At 44.7% G+C, this 17,552-nt stretch overlaps 1 protein-coding gene across 7 annotated transcripts in view; it reads right to left on the bottom strand.

Moving 5' to 3' along the window:
- Positions 1–17,552, bottom strand: part of TTC23 (tetratricopeptide repeat domain 23) — a 113,882-nt gene that overhangs the window by 8,416 nt on the left and 87,914 nt on the right. For 5 of the 7 annotated variants that reach the window (XM_063640066.1, XM_063640068.1, XM_055277103.2 and 2 more), the window contains 2 exons: positions 17,061–17,188; positions 11,489–11,638 (listed from right to left, as the gene is read on the bottom strand). In XM_063640066.1, the coding sequence (XP_063496136.1) occupies positions 11,489–11,638; positions 17,061–17,188 (278 nt within the window). Of the gene's footprint in view, positions 1–11,241; positions 11,639–17,060; positions 17,189–17,552 lie in introns of those variants that run through there. The other 2 variants (XM_055277100.2, XM_055277106.2) reach the window with 2 other exon arrangements.

The following is a 17,552-nucleotide window of genomic DNA, read 5'->3' as shown; positions in this document are numbered from 1 at the left end:
AGGTTCCAAGCCAGGCTTGTCAAGCTATCACTTGTATTTTGTACTTACATGAAATGAAAAAGCTAAAGAAAGGTAAATTTTAAAAAATTGCTCTAATGCTGAGGATGTGAAATCACTATTCTTTACACACATTATCCAATGCCAGATTATGTCCATGGGGGAGAAATTACTCAGCAACTTGAAAACTGTGCTTCTGTTTTCACGTCAATTCTCAAGGCTGATACTAAGAGAAAAGATGACTTTGGAAGCCTCACTATTTGGAAGTGTGAAATGTGATAAATCTTTCAAGAAATACAAGTATGCTTTCATTTACCAACCATTACAAGGCAGGCAGAAATGACTACCTTGGGGGAATTGAAGGAACAACCCAAAACTTAATTCATCAGACAGCCTTCCCCTACAGAAACACAGTCAGGGGTAGTGGGTGGTTTTTCTGAGCCACCCAGAAACCAGCCTTTTCCTGGCTGGACCCACGTCTTCGTCCACATTCACCACTTCCTGAAGCCTTGTCCTGGCTGGACCCACGTCTTCGTCCACATTCACCACTTCCTGAAGCAGGTGTCTGCTGAACACCAGCAACACGCCAACCCTGTGGCTACTTCGGGGATGGAGTGGAGAATGGGCAGAAGTGAGCCTTGCTCTCAGGGGGCTTCCAATGGAGTGGCGGAGAAAGATATTTTTAAAATACATAAACATAACAATTTGTGATAAGAGCTACAAAAGAAAAAAGACGACGGGGCTATGAATGAATACCGGAGGGCCTTGGTGGTGGTCGATCCAGGGTTCCTGGGCCAGCAGAGGCCTATGTGAGGAGGTGACACTGGAGTGAGACCTGAGGACTGGGGAGTCGGCAGGTGAAGAACAAACAGGGCAGGATGGGGATGGAGGGAGGTGGTGGGGATGGGGGGAGGTGGTGGTGGTGGTGGTGGGCTCACAGGGAGAAGAATTCCAAGTGTTTGTTTGAGAGACCACACCCCTGCATCCTCTTTCTCTCGGTCTGTGTCTCTCTCTCTCTCTGTCCCTCCCTCTTTCTGTCTCTGTCTATCCCTCTCACACAGCCCTGCAGCTCCCTTACTTGGAGGGCCACTGATCCTATGACCAGAGGACTGAGGCACTGGTGGGTAGGTAGGGAGCCTCCCATGAGAGAAACACAGGGAAGGTGGGAAGGGGGATCCTGGGCTTTGCAGGGAAATGGGAGATGAAGGAGAAAGGGGGTGAGGTCCAGCCACTGACACCCGCACAACTCCTCAGAGTGGACTCTTTCAGAAAGCGCTCCCTGAGTATCTCCTAGGTGCCAGCCCTGGGGGCATGGATGTCATCCTTGCTGTCTCCCTCACTCCTCACCTCCAGGTTGCCAAGTCCCATGGGTTCTAATGTCCTTATCAACATCCCTCAACTCCCCTACGACTTTGTTCCATCCCTTGGCCACTGTACTGGAGCAAGGTACCATCATCCTTCTCCACAACTGCAATACAAATATTTAGAAAATAAATGCATTGGCAGGACTTGCTATGGAGAGAAATCCTGCTGTGTACCCACGTAGAAATTATGGTTTTTCAAGTGGAGCCAGCTTTTTGTATAAAGGCTGGATTTGCCTATTTCTAAGCCAGCCAAGGCAAGGGATGCAGACTCTTAAAGCTGGGCCTTCTGAGCTGCCTTCTCTTGGCAAATTTCCCTATTACATGGAGCTCAGCGATCTGGTTCAGTCCTTCCCGAGTCTGTGCTATCCACACCAGCCATCTCTGACCATTGCTCTTTCAACTTGTTAAAGTTACACTAGATTTATGTAATAGGAGCTTTTGCTTTTCCCTCCATCCCCGGCCATGTACCCATAAACTCACTGTTCCAGTGAAGCTCTGAAAAACCGCTAGAGAGCCTCATGCCAGGATGGTCTGTCCAGACCCACAGTTCTGCACCCCTCCAGACCTTGTGGGACAGTTGATGACCCTCTGAGGCACTGTACACTCACTAAGCCATGGTCAGAGTTCTGATGTTTGAGGAGCTTTTCCACAGCAAATGTAGCCTTGGCAGTGGGCAGTCTGTGTACACTACAAATCAAGTGTTTACAAGGGGATAGCAAACATGGAGGGGGACTGTGCCTGGGTGCCATAGCTGGGCAGGCCCAACCTCAGGAGGGTGCCTTTTCCCCGCAGCTGATGATGCCAGGGAGGCCTGTGGTCAGAAGAACTGGAATTCTTATTCCCACACAGCCTATAGTAGGCAAGGGAAGCTCCACATTCGTTCTTGTTTTTTGAGATGGAGTCTCGCTCTGTCTCCCAGGCTGGAGTGCAGCGGTGTGGTCACGGCTCACTGCAACCTCTGCCTCCCAGATTCAAGCAATTCTCCTGCTTCAGCCTCCCAAGTAGCTGGGATTACAGGCATGCCACCACCACACCTGGCTAATTTTTGTATTTTTAGTAGAGATGGGGTTTCACCATGTTGGCCAGTCTGGTCCTGAACTCTTGACAGGTGGTCCATCTGCCTCAGCCTCCCAAAGTGTTGGGATTATAGGTGTAAGCCATAGCGCCGGGCCTCCAAATTCATTCTTTTTTTTTTTTTCTGAGACAGAGTCTCGCTCTGTCACCCAGGCTGGAGTGCAGTGGTGCGATCTGGGCTCACTGCAAGCTCTGCCTCCCAGGTTCACGCCATTCTCCTGCCTCAGCCTCCCGAGTAGCTGGGACTACAGGCGCTCACCACCATGCCTGGCTAATTTTTTGTATTTTTAGTAGAGATGGGGTTTCACTGTGTTAGCCAGGATGGTGTTGATCTCCCGACCTTGTGATCCTCCCGCCTTGGCCTCCCAAAGTGCTGGGATTACAGGCGTGAGCCACCGCACCCAGCCTCCAAATTCATTCTTAACCAAGATAAGAATGAATGACCATGACCCCTTTAACAATTGGCTCTCATTCTCATATAAACTGATTTACAAACATCTTCAACTCATGAGTGTTTGAAGAGTCTTTAAGCACACTTCTCAACCCAAGAACAAGACTTTTTATATGCAATTAACGTCATTATGACCTTCTCTTTAAAAAAGGTGGGCTGTTGCAGTCCAACAATGGGTTAGTCAAAGATGATTAGAAAAATCAGGATCAAGGACAAATGAGGCTCTACACATGAAAACAATGTGGTGTGGCGTGGTGACTCTGTGGGAATTCCAAATTTGGCTCTGGAATTCCTGGTATATCCAGGACAACAAGGAAAACACCAAATATGCTAAAGGGAAAGTACAACAAAGTGGGCCACTGATGGAATTATAGGGAATAGATTCTAACATAAGGTATGGCCTTCCCTAGGAAGGCTGTGTGTATTGGCCTGCTTGGAGGAATAGCTGGAATATAGCAGGGACTCGATAGCCTATTCTCCAGTCTTGACCTATGACCACATAAGACCTTCCTAGGCCGGGCGTGGTGGCTCATGCCTGTAAGCCTAGCACTTTGGGAGGCCGAGGCAGGCGGATCATGAGGTCAGGAGTTCAAGACCAGCCTGGCCAGCATGGTGAAACCCCATCTCAACTAAAAATACACAAATTAGCCAGGCATGGTGGCAACGTGCCTGTAGTCCAAGCTACTTGGGAGGCTGAGGTAGGAGAATCACTTGAACCCAGGAGGCGGAGGTTGCAGTGAGCCGAGATTGCGCCACTGCACTCCAGCCTGGGTGACAGAACAAGACTCCGTCCCCGCCACCACCCCCCCAAAAAAAGAAAAAAAGACCTTCTTAGCACTGGCTTTCTTGCCTACAGCCTCCGAATAAAAACTATGTTCCAACTCCTTTCTTAAAAAGATTCATTTTAGTGGGCTTTGAGTTTTTGAAGAAAGGGGTCACATAAAATTATTTTGTTGTGTGGAAATGTTTAATGCCCACAGCTAAAGTAGTGAGGCAGTGGACTGAACCCTGCTGAAGATAGTACCTAATACGGAGGCCAGATGACGACTGCACCCAAATCCGACTTCACAGTGTTCTTGGGCTCAGCATACTCCTGAGATGTTCCTGATCCATGAAGCAGCCTTCAGGAATTCTTTCTGCAGCCTTTCACCTGATGAAAATGTTGGTGATGATGACCATTCTAGAATACAATCAGGTTTCTATGTTGTACAAGTAGGTGAACTTTTGCTGTGGAAATTTCCATCTGGAACCAAGAGAATTCTGTGATTTTTCCCCTGCAGGCAGATGCCTTTAAAAGGCAGATCAATAATATGGTTTCCTTTTTGGTGATTTAATCCCTCTGGGTGCCTTGTTTCCCAGGTCTTCCTGTTTTTTGTTTTTCATGCCTGTGGGTCCATGCCTGGACCATTCAGTGCAGGAGGGTACATCTGGAAAAGCCACTGTTCAGTGGGTTCCTGCTACTGAGTTGAAAACGTCGGGGATGCAGCTGTTGTTGTGATAAAAACAAGAGAAACAGTCGGCGGGCAGTGTTTAGCTTTAGGAATTGCTGGCTTCACAGAGTTGAGTGCTAAATATGGCATTTGAGAAACTCCAGTCAGCAGCAGATGTGAAAAGCATGTTTCAAGTCCCCATTTGTGCCCTGGTATTCGTAGAGCAGTCAGCCTGTCCTCAGATAGGTACATGTGGAGGAGCGGAGATCAGAACTGCATGCACCACAGTGCACAACCTTCAGAAATACAAGTGCCCATCGTTTCTCTTGGAGCCTGGCAAACAGGTATCTTTAAGATGCCAATGCCATTGTTTTCAGGACTGATGGTAAACAAGGCCAAACCAAAGGAAAAAGGGGTCACCAGCTTCTACCACAGGCTTTGGGGTGATGGCACCTTTAGAGTTTCTTGAAGCCGAGCTGATTTTTAGCCTCTAGGGTGGCAGTGTGGCCCAGAGCAGTGATTCTCCGCCTCCGCCTAGGAAACTGGCGAACATGCAGACCCCTGGGCACCTGGCCCCTGCCCCAGAGACTCTGATTCAGAAGGTGACCCTGATGCAGGGGGCTTAAGATGCACACTTAGTGAGCCACTGGAATAAAGAGTCGGGCCTTATGTAAGAGTAACCTGCCCACAGACCACTGGCTTACTTCTGGGAGCCACAGGCCTCTTCTCTGTTTAACAGAGCTATGCAGGTCTGACCTGCAGAGTTGCTGTGAAGATGAGGAATGATATATGAGCCACACCTGGCAGCAGCGAGTGTGCAATGGGGCACATGGTACCAGTTCAGTCCCACCAGGAGCCAGCGGTAACAGTGTGAAGGTCTGTGTGGTCCTCTTCAGCCCTGCTCAAGTTTCTGTGTATCTCAGTTATCATTTGCCACCCTCCTCTATTCTAAGGTCCTTCCCCTGCCTGGGGTGCAGTGGCTGGGCCGAACCCTAGGAAGAGTTTTTCCAGACGTCATCTACCTTCTTCACGGGATAAGTGAGGAGGGGGAAGGAAAGCAGGTATTCCCAGTGGCAGGCAGCGCCTTGGCTCTGCGTTTTCCTCTCTCCTGCAGAGGTGCTGATGGTTGGAAAAGCTTCCCAGCAGCCTGCACTGCCCGCACGGCCCACACGTAGGCAGTCTCCGGTACTCATTAGAACAACCTCACTCAGTTCATCTCATTCGATCCCTAAAACTGTGGGATGGAAGGAGGACAAAGAAAACTGAGTCCTCTTGTCTCCATTCTTGGACCACTCCATTCCATCCTCAACACTATCCTCATAGTGATTAAAAGAAAATTCCAAAGGACAACTCTAGACCCGTTGTGCCCTGCTTAGCATTCCCTCCAAGCTCCCAGCTGCTTAGAGCAAGTCTCAGAAAAATTTTCTGCAAAGGGCCGTATGGTAAATATTGTAGACGTAATAGTCCAAGAGACAAAGTTGAGGCTACTAGGTAGGTGCAGCACTTATATAACAAGACGGAAGACAAATTTCCACAAATTTCTTCTGATGAAATTCAAGATATAATAATAAGCATATTTTTTTAGGGCAATATAGTTCTATAGTTCTACTAATGAGAAAAATAGATTCATTTTGGGGGGAGGATAACTTTTCACTTACTTGAAGTTCAAAGGTAGTGTTCCCTATCATCAAATGGGTTGCAAATGATCATGTGTGAAAAATGTTTAACTTGAGGGCCACACAAAAGCAGGTGGAGGGCTGCATTTGGCCTGTGGGCCATAGTTTGGGACCCTTGCTTAAAGGATCAGGTCTCAGCCCCTTCACCTGGCAAACCTGGTCTTAGGGATTTGCCCTGCGCCTCTCCCACCAGCAACCCTACAGCCAGCCAGCTCCAACTGCTTTTTGTTCCTTAGATGTACTTTGCTGTCCTGCCTCTGAGCATCCTTCTTCCATCCCACTTCCCCGCCTGAGAATTCCTGTTTCTCTTAGCCTATACTCTTTTTTTCAGGACTACTTATCTGGACACCTTCCCTAAATCTCTTCACTCCTGTAGATCCCAGTATGGACCTGCCGCATGGAACTGAGCATGTAATACACTTGGGAGGTTACAGTCTGTAACTCCCTCATTGGTCTGGGACATTTTTAAGGGAAGGGGCTACTTCATTCCTATTGTATTCATTGCACATGTGCCAAAAACAGGGAGGGATGCTGGCAACCCTGTCCTAGGTCTTCTGACTATAGGATAGTGTTTCCTGTGCCACCTCCACCCCAGGGCACCCAGTTACCTTGGAAGCACCACGTTTTTATAGCTTACCACTCTCCTGGCCTTGGCTGACTGAGCCAGGGGTGGGCCCTGGATTCAAGCCAGGCCTGTCAGTCTTTCCCTGAGGTCTTTGAGGTCTTTCAAGCTGAGACAAGAAAAGGCACAGGGACAGAAAGTAAAACTCTGGAGTGTTGCCAGCCTTGATCTTCACCTTGAGGGAAGACATTGCCATGAGAGATGAGGAAGATGTGCAGAGAGGAACAAGGAGAAGTCCTGGACAGAGAGCACCCTCCTGGCATGACAGTCTAGCTGAGGCTCAGCTGCATCCTGCCGGCTAATCACTGGCTGTCGGCCCTTATTTGGAAACCACAAGACAATAGACGCCCCTTTATACCTGAGCTAGTTTCAGTTGTATTCTGTCAGTGACAACTCAAAGACTCCTACTGTCCCAATCTTGGCATTCTCCCCACCGTGCCATTTGCTTCCAAACATTTTTTAAGCCCAGAAACCCCTTGTTCAAAAACAAGTCTTACTTGGAATTCCAAGATGTGAAATAGACGACCCTGTAGTATACACTGTGCGATATCGACCACCTGGCCAACATGGCGAAACCCTGTCTCTACTAAAAATACAAAAAATCTCCACTCCAACAACTCTGAGCCACGTGATTAAGGCCAAGACACTTCTCGCTCAGCCTCAGTTTCCCTCTTTATAAAATGCAGAGTAGAGGTACCCAAGTGATATAGTTTGTATATTTGTCCCCACCCAAATCTCATGTTGAATTATAATCCCCAAAATTGGAGGTGGGGCCTGGTGGGAGGTGATTGGATCCTATGGGTGGGGATTTCTCATGTTTTAGCACTATCCTCTTAGTGCTGTCCTCATGATAGTGAGTGAGTTCTCATGAGATCTGGCTGTTTAAAAGTATGTGGCACTTCCCCATTCTCTCTTGCTCCTGCTTTCCCCATGCGACGTGCCTTCTCCCACTTTGCCTTCTGCTGTAAGTAAAAGCTCCCTGCGGCCTTCCCAGAAGCTGAGCAGGTACCAGCATCATGCTTGTACAGCCTGCAGAACCATAATCCAATTAAACCTCTTTTCTTGATAAATTACTCTATCTCAAGTATTTCTTTTTTTTTTCTTTTTCTTTTGAAATGGAGTCTTTCTTGCTCTGTGCCCCAGGCTGGAGTGCAGTGGCATGATCTTGGCTCATTGCAACCTCTGCCTCCCAAGTTCAAGCGACTCTCCTGCCTCAGCCTCCCCAAGTAGCTGAGATTACAGGTGTGCGCCAGCAGCTAATTTTTGTACTTTTAGTAGAGACGGGGTTTCGCCAGGTTGGCCAGGCTGGTCTCTAACTCCTGACCTCAGGTGATCTGCCCAGCTCGGCCTCCAAAGTGCTGGCATTACAAGCATGAACCACCATGCCTGGCCTCAGATATTTCTTTATAGCAATGCAAGAATAGCCTAATAACCAACTCTTAGGGTTACTGTAGGGGTTAAATGAGTTAATATACACGAATCACTTAACACGGTGCCACCAGTGTAACAACCACTCAAAAAGCACTGGCTCTTTTTTATACAGGGTCTCACTTTGTCACTCAGGGTAGAGTGCAGTGGCATGATCTCAGCTCTGTACAATCTCTGCCTCCTAGGTTCAAGCGATCCTCCCACCTCAGCCTCCTGAGTAGCTGGGATTACAGGCGTGTGCTACCATGCTCAGCTAATTATTTGTATTTTTAGTAGAGACAGGGTTTCGCTGTGTTGGCCAAGCTGGTCTCAAACTCCTGGTCTCAAGTGGTCTGCCTTCCTTGGCCTCCCAAAGTTCTAGGATTATAGGCATGGGCGACCATGCCTGGCCAGCACTGGCTCTTACTATGTGGAGGTGACAGATGGGGAAACGCAGGGAACCTGCCACCCTCAGCTTCTGTCTCACCTCTCCCTCACTAAGATGTCTTTGGCATATGGGTAATGTTCAAATTATTAAAAATGATTGATTCAATATATTTCTTCCTGCCTAGACTGGGAACTCACGAAGACAAGGTTCATATTTGTCTTGGTCACTGTTTTCCCCCAGGTCTGGCTAGCACATGACTGGCCTATTGAAGGTGCCAAGTAACTATTTGCTAACTAACTGATAGCAGATACATGTCATCTCATTAACAAATCTGTGTTATCAAATCTGTCTTTTGCAGCAGAATCAGAAAAATCATAAGAAGAGAAAAATACTTGATTTACAGGATAGCCCCTCAGAACTAGTTAATTCATTTGGTTTGATTAATTATGTTACTTAGGGTTTCCCAGGTTTTCCCCATTTTGAAACTAATTGATGTAATGAAAACATATGATGTAACTTATGAGATACATTTAGAACAATAAGAGAAAATTTCATATTCATAAACACTTAGATTAATAAAATGAAAACAAATGAATTAAATTCCCAACTCATAAACACAGAAAAAAATTTCAACAGAGCAAAACAAAATAAGGTACAAGGACAGAAATAATAAAGATAAAATCAGAAATTAAGGAAATAGAGAATAGGATTCATGGGATTAAAGTCCTGGCTCTTTGAAAAAATTAACACAATAGACAAACTAAGTCAAGGAAAAAGGGAGAAAACCCAAATATAAAACTAAGAAATTATAATGGGAAAATAACTGTTTAAAAGTAGAAAGTTTTAAAATTCATGAGACCACTTTTCAAATCTCCATGCACATAAATCTGAAAATATAAGTGAAATGGATAATTATCTAGAAAAATACAGTTTGCCAAAATGACCCCATTAGGGACAGAAAGCTTCAACAGACCACTTTTTGTAAAAGAAATAGAGAAAATTGTCAAGGAATTTCCCTACAAAAGAAGCACCAAGCCTAAAGGATGTCACAGAAGACATAAACCTCCAAAGACTACAGAGTTTCAATGCTGCATAAGTTCTTTCAGTGCATGAAAAATAAGGTAAACTTCCAAATCATTTTTATAAGCAAATATAACATTGATCCTTAAACAAATAATACATACAAATATTGGCACAAAAATCCTAAAATAAATGTTAGCATACAGGATCAACACCTGCTATGGTTTGAATGTGCCTCCCAAAAAGCATGTGTTGGAAACTTAATCCAAAATGCAACACTGTTGAGAGATGCAGCCTAATGAGAGGGGATTAGGCCATGAGGACTCTGCCCTCATGCATAGATTAATGCTGTTATCTTGGGAGTGGTTTGGTTATGAAAGGCTGAGTTTGGCCTCCTTTTCTCTCTCTCCCTTTCTCTCTCTCATTTCCTTTTGCTTTCTGCCAAGGGATGATGCAGCAGGAAGGCCCCTGCCAAATGCCAGTCCCTGGATCTTGGACTTCCCAGGCTCCAGAATTAAAAGAAATAAATTTATTTTCTTTATAAATTACCCAATCTCTGGTAGTGTGAAATAAATTTATTTATTGTGATTTATTTAAGGATCTGAGAAGAACCATCTGATAATCTCCACTGATGCTGAAAAAGCCTTTGGTAAAATTCAACATTTAGTTCTAATTAAAAAAGCACTCGTGAAAATAGAAATTGATGGATACTTTCTTAACATGATAAAATACATAAACCTTAGTTCTAAAACCAGAATCTATTAAATAAAGAATCACTAGAGGCATTTACACTAAGATCAGGAACATGGCAAGGATGCCCATTATCTCCACTACTGTTTATTATTATATTAGAGGTATGAGCCAATGTGATTAGACAAAAGAAATAAATTGGAGGCATAAGAACTGGAAAGCATAAAGTAAAACTAAGTCTATTTGCAGATAATGTAATAGAATACCCCCAAAACCTGGGAGAATCAATGATTGAATTAACTCAAGCAATAAAAGAATTAAGCAATTAGCAGGATATAAAATTTACACAGAGAAACCAACTGGGTTCATATATAAAAAAATCAAAAGATATAACAGTAGATAAATCTCCATTTATAATAGTAATAACGAAGATCAAATGGTTAGAATTAAACTTAATAAGAAATACACAAAACCTATATGAAGAACGCTTTTGGATATGCCTGAAAGATATAAAAGTAGGCATGAAGAAATGGAAAGATACCCCTTGTTCTTGGATAGAAAAACTCAGTATCACAAAGTTGTCAATTCTTACAAGATTTATTTATAAATAATGCAATAAAAATACTAGCAAGCTCTTTATGGAGTTAGACAAATTGATACAAAAATTCATGTAGAAAAATAAACATGGAAGAATAGCTAGAACACCTGATATTCTAGTAAAAGAAAAGCCATAAGGGGTGTCTACTCCTATCACATATAAAATCTCTGTAATTAAAACTGTGAAATATTGACACATGAATAAATAGAAAGACTAGTGGAAGAGAAGAGAAATCTAGAAATAGACTGAAGTCCATAAGGAAAATCAGTATATGATGAAGGTGTTATCTGAAGTCACTGGAGCATAGATGGGCTCTCTAATTAAATGGTGCTGGACAACTGGGTGGCCATTTGGAAAAAAGGTAAGATTAGATCCATCCCTCATGCCATCCACACAAATAAACTCCAAATTTAAAGAAGAAAAAGAAGAATGACAATTGAAGAAAATGTAAGAGAATTCCTCTATAAACTCAGTATATAGAGAGAGCACCACAAACATAAAGGACTGATAAATTATACTATGTAAAAAATTAAAAATATTTGCATAGTATAAATAATTGATAATTCATTTAAAAAATATGTATGTCTAAGAGGCTTACTATGTCTTTTACCCAAAAAGTATTAGCTTAGATCTACCACAAAAGTGATGTCATCCTATCTAAACAAGCCACTTCTAAAGTTTCATTTAAAAGAACCACCACAAGGGAGAGAAATTGACCTTGGAGAGGGGAGGGAGAGTCTAGTCTCGTGTTAGTACTAGTTCCAGCTTTACCTTCTTCAGTTTCTTGTGGGCCCCACTGTGGTTCCCCTGTGCCAGGTCTGCTCCTCCCAGGAGCCGGTATGTCTCTGCCACCTCGGGACTGAAATCGCCAAATGCTTCCACTTTGGCTTCCAGGGACTCTCTCAGGATCGAGGTTGCTCTCTGTGAAAGGAACAAAAAGCTGTCTGGTTAACAAGCTCAAAGGCCGATTAGGATCATTACATAACTTGTATATTTTCACATGGGTGTGGCAGTCTCATGAGCTGAGCCTATTCTCCTCTTGCTGCTGTGAAGAGATACCTGAGACGGGGTAATTTATAAAGCCAAGAAGTTTAATTGACTCACAGTTCCGCATGGGTGGGGAGGCCTCAGAAAACTTATAATCATGGCAGATGGCACCTCTTTCATAGGGCAGCAGGAGAGAGAAGTGCTGAGCAAAGGGGGCAAAGCCCCTTATAAAACCATCAGATCTTGTGAGAATTCAGTCACTATCACAAGAACGGCATGGGGGTAACCGCCCCATGGTTCAATCACCTCCCGCAGGGTCCCTCCCGTGACACATGGGTATTATAGGAACTACAATTCAAGATGAGATTTGGGTGGGGACACAGCCAAATCATATCACCTCTGGTTGAACAGGAGTCAGGAAACAACACAAATGTGAGGAAAGGTGTAAACTATGAAGAGACAGGACACCTGGCAAAATAAACCCACTCAGCCATTACATGAATCCATTTCAGTTGAGTAGTAAGAACAAAAGCTGACATGGATCAGTCCTCACATGTCAGTAATTGTGCTGAACACACACAATTTGTGTGGATCTCGTTTAATTTTTGCTGTCTTCTTTAGATGGGTAAAATTTTAATCCTCATTAGGCAGAGGAGGAAACAGGCACAGAGCAGTTAAGAAACTTGCTCAGAGTCAGAGGGCTCAGCTATGGTGGTGCTGGGATCTGAATCCAGCCAGTAATCTTCATACCTTTTTTTTAAAAAATCCATCTCAGCAGATCTTCCATTTTACAACAGCAGGTGGAAATCTGGAGGTTTTTTTTTTTTTTTTAGACAGAGTCTCTCTTTGTCTCCCAGGCTGGAGTGCAGCGGCATGATCTCAGCTCCCTGCAACCTCCACCTCCCAGGTTCAAGCGATTCTCCTGCCTCATCCTCCCAAGTAGCTGGGATTGCAGGCGCCCACCATCATACCTGGCTAATTTTTGTATTTTTAGTAGAAACAGGGTTTCACTATATTGGCTAGACTGGTCTTGAACTCCTGACCTCAAGTGATCCACCCACCTTGGCCTCCCAAAGTGCTGGGATTACAGGCGCGAACCACAATGCCCGGCCTAATTTTCATACATTTTAGTCCCATGCTTTTCTCCCTCTGTCCACAATGCCATTCTTACAGAAGTGAAAATACAGCATTCCTGGGCAAATTATCTACGTACAGAACATCCTGAACACACTCCAGCCTTTGCTATTCTCATAGGAAATCGTTTAGGAAACTGAAAGTAAACATTCCAACATGACATGACATTTTGTTTGGTTTATCCAATTTATTTATACTAACATGGAATAAAAAATATGAAATGGTCAGGACCCAGTATTTCCTGACAGTAGCTTCTTCAGACACCAAAATATGCAGGGGGAAATGCTGTTAAAGTATGTCAATCCTCCATACTTTCTCCAGAAATTCTTCCATGATCTTCCACATGAAGGCATGACATCAGCTGCAGAGCACGGATGCTGAATTTAACTGCCAAATACAGCAGGGACCATGGGAGCTTCCTCATGACACAGCCCCAAAGGGGTCCCGAAAATGCTCCACAAACAGAAGGACGAGGAGGGCCTTTAATCCTTTTGTTGGCAATAATACAAGGTAGGGGCTAGGGCCGGGGTAGGGGAACCACATTACAGGTGCTGATGAGGTGAAAGAGGAATCTCTGTAGAGGCAGAGTGATTGTGTAACTCAGCAGTGAGGCCCCACTGAGGTACATGAGGGACTAGAATTTAAATCTAGACTTGCCTGAGGGCAAAGCCCATCACGTCTCCCAAGTTCTGCGAGCAAGGACTTAGACTGCTGAGAGTGTTGGGTTTGGTAATATTTCTGTGGGAACTGACTGTCAGACTTAGAGAAGCCAGTGACGGGGAGAAGACCCAGGGAGACTCCCTTTCCCAAATAAAGCTTTAGATACCGTCTACAGCCTGACTGCGGAAACGGGGAGATGTGAAGGAAGTTAAATGGCACGGGTTTCTAGGAAACTGAGATGGCATCAACCTCTGCTAGGAAAAACTTAACAGAGAGGAGTGAAGAGTAAAGAGGACTTAGGTGGGATGAGAAGAGGGTGTGGGCCACTGGGAGCACAGGAGGAACACATGGCCTGTTGAGGGCCAGTGAGTGGCCAGGCTGAGGAAGTCAGAAAGATTCTTGAGCAAAAGAGTGGCACAACTAGAAGACAAACCCTCACAGAGTAGCTTAACCTGTGGCAGAGTGACCTTCACTTAGATTTGACTTTAAAAGTCATTTCGTCCCCCAAAGATCATGTTCCACAGTACCCATGGCCATGTGCTGTGGGAACAGCTGGGATGGCCTGAGCACAGCCCCATTCTTGGCTCCGGGACTGTCCTTGGGCCCGGCCCTTGTTGGCCAACACCTGCTAGAACCCACAGTGAGAGGTTTGCAACCAAATGGTGAGAACAGCATGAGGCTGCCATGTTTGGCTGGGCAGGTGGTGCCACACACAAGGGTGCCTGGCAGGAGCATGGGGAGGGCTGAAATCCAGCCTATGGTCCCCTCCAACATGGGCGGTATCTACCTGAGGAAGGGGCAGCTTTTTCTATTATGATAAGGGCATTGGATGGGCTGGCAGTGGCCCTAGAATGAAAAGAGCCAGTTTGCTAAAATCTTCGAGGGCAGCTTAGGAGAGTGAGGTGCAGCTTTTGATCAACACTGATCTGGGTGACTTGGGCAAGGGCAGTGAGGCATAGCATCAGTGACACTGAGCACTGGCTGACTCAGCAAGACACTATGGTGGGAAGCCAGACAGTACAGGGGAACTGATGCATGGCCCACGGGAGTCAGAACAGTCAGCTGGCCTGTGGCCAAACATGCATCCACCTCTTTGCTCACCACTCCTCACCACAGGCAAGACGGTCTCTGCTGTCACAGGTTCAGTCTAGTTGCAAGATAGATGTTAAATATCCACATGAATATATACTTACAAATATTTGATGACATCAAATGGATTCTCTAAGGAAGAATAATGGGGAGTGTCTAATGAAGCCTGGGGACAGGAATCAGAGAAGCTGGTAAGAAATGAAGAATGGGTTAGCACTGGCCTGGAGATGAATGAGGAAGGGCCTTCCAGGAGGAGGAAACAGAAGCTGGCACTGCCCAGAAGTGGGAATTAGAAAAGGCCAGTGTGGCAGGAACGTGGATCAGGGAGAAGAGGCAAAAATGAGCCTGGAAATGTCAGTGGAGTCCAGGTCGTGGACGGTACTGTGGGCCATGTCAGGATTCTGATTTATCCTGAGGGCATCGGGGAGCCAGTGGACTGGTTTTTACAAATGAGTGTTCAGTGGTCAGATCTGCTTTTTGGAAACATCACCATGGCTTCCTTATTCTGAGTGGATTATAAGAGGGCAAGCATGGAAAAAGCAGCTGAGAGACAGGAACTTGGTAGAGCGGTCCAGGCAAGAGATGATGAGTGGCAGGACTAAAGATGGAAAACAAGGGATGCAGTCAAGATCTATTTTGGAGGAAAAAATGGCTGAGGAACTGGATGGAGTGGGGCATGAGGGGGCAAACCTACCCCATTATTCTGACCTGAGCACTCCCCTTAAGTCTTCTAGAGATGTGAGGCGGGATGGGGAGGGAGGGAATCTGAGGCCCCTGGAAGGCCCCTCTCTCTCCCTGGGGTTGGGTGACCGAGAAACATCCTGAAACTCCCATTTGTCCTGGTGATTGTGGCCCTACTTTGGCCTGAGAAACATGGGTATATCTGCATAAAAGCCCGTGTTCCCTAACTGACAGAGGGCGGGGGTGGAGGGGGGATTACGGATGAGAAAGGAGCTGTGGGGGAGGAGGTCTACAGACGGTAAGGGAAATAAAGTTTTTCATTTCCAAGATTTGCCATAATAGGTTAGAGTTGAAAAAAACACATAGTCAGCCCTCCATACCCATAGATCAAAAATTATAAGGGAAAAAACAATAAAAATAACAATACAACAATAAAAACAATACAAATAAAAATACAGTGCAACAACTATTACCATAGCATTCACATTGTATTAGGTATTATCAGCAATCTAGAGATGACATATTCAGGAGGCTATGTCTAGGTTACATTATAAATGTGACACCATTTTGTAAAGGGCTTGAGCATCCTTGGAGTTTGGTATCCTTGGGGGCTCTGGAACCAATCCCCCACAGATACTGAGGAACAACTATATATATATATGTGTGTGTGTACACATATATGTACTGTGTACATATGTGTGTATATATGTATGTATGTATGGTTTTCTAGGAAACTGAGATGGCGTTAACCTCTGATAAGAAAAGCTTAACAGAGGCCGGGCGCAGTGGCTCATGCCTGTAATCCCAGCACTTTGGGAGGCTGAGGCGGGCCGATCACGAGGTCAGGAGTTCAAGACCAGCCTAGCCAAATGGTGAAACCCCATCTCTACTAAAAATACAAAAAAATTAGCTGGGCATGGTGGCGGGGGGCCTGTAATCCCAGCTACTCGGGAGGTTGAGGCAGAGAATTGCTTAAACTTGGGAGGCAGAGGTTGCAGTGAGCCGAGATTACACCACTGCACTCCAGCTTGGGTGACAAAGCAAGACTCTGTCTCAAAAAAAAAAAACAAAAAACTTAACGGAGAGGAGTGAAGAGTAAACAGGACTTAGGTGCGCTGAGAAGAGGGTGTGGGCATATATGCACACATACATATATACATATATATGCACACATATCTATATAATTGTTCCTCAGTATCTGTGGGCGATTGTATATGTATATATATGTATTAATATGTATACACACACACACACACATATAAAAAAATAAAGCAACGGTATGTTAGGCTTTTCAAGGAATACGTTCCCAAGAGTTTAATTACCAATGAATAGAAGGTCTGGGTCTTCTTCTATTTTTATAAGCCATGTAAATCAGGCTTGTACGAATCAATACTAAACAACTCAGCTGTAACTTCTGCACCGTATAGTTTTCCTTAGATATGCAAATTCCATTCATTACCCAAACTGAGGAGAGAGGGATTAGACACACTAACTGCCACACTATTCCAGCCAGATCTGCAGGACTTCCATAAGCAGGGCCTGTCCACTATTTCTTTAGGATCTTTTGTAGGTGGGCATGACAATCTATATTCTCATAAAGTTTCCCAGCTTCTAAGAGCAAGTATCTCTGGAAGCTGCCCCAAAGGAGCCCTAGCCTTATTTGTGTGTCCCTCTAGAGACTGGCACATGCTTTGCACACAGTAGGTGCTTAATGGATGCTTGCAGAGTAAAGGAATTGCCCTTTGGATATCAACTGTGAATAACTAGACAATTGTGATCCAAACTCACTTACCTCTTTTTGTCCAGTCATTTGTAGAAAATGGCAAAATTCATCTTGAATTGAAAGAAATTTGGTTCTTCCCATCCCTTCAGAATCCTTAAGACGAGCCATGCTCTCTTGAAAATACTGCTCAGCTACATCTGAAGAAAAGCATTTATTATACTTTGAAAACTGCTCACAGATTTGAAATGGAAACAGAATAAATATACTGTTAGCAGTGTTGAGCTATTTGGAAAGAGGTATTGGGACAAGAAAAAACAATTAAGACTGTCATTTGCCCATTAATCTGCCTGTTTCATTACAAAGAATTTAGGTCTCGAAGGATACCGTAATTTACTTTCTTTAATTTTCATACATCTAGCTTTCCCGGTGATACATAAAGAAAAGTTACTGCAGAAGAAGAAACTATGCCCCAGATCTGAACACACTGGTAAGTTTTCAGGTTGATCAACCATTAATTCTTCCTAAAACTTTAGTTATAGGGTAACTATGACTTTACTGAGG

The sequence above is a fragment of the Symphalangus syndactylus genome, chromosome 5 (genome assembly GCF_028878055.3).
Source record: "Symphalangus syndactylus isolate Jambi chromosome 5, NHGRI_mSymSyn1-v2.1_pri, whole genome shotgun sequence".
Lineage (NCBI taxonomy): Eukaryota > Metazoa > Chordata > Mammalia > Primates > Hylobatidae > Symphalangus > Symphalangus syndactylus.
Note: the sequence above shows the minus strand (reverse complement) of the source record. Positions and strands in the feature narration are given on the sequence as shown.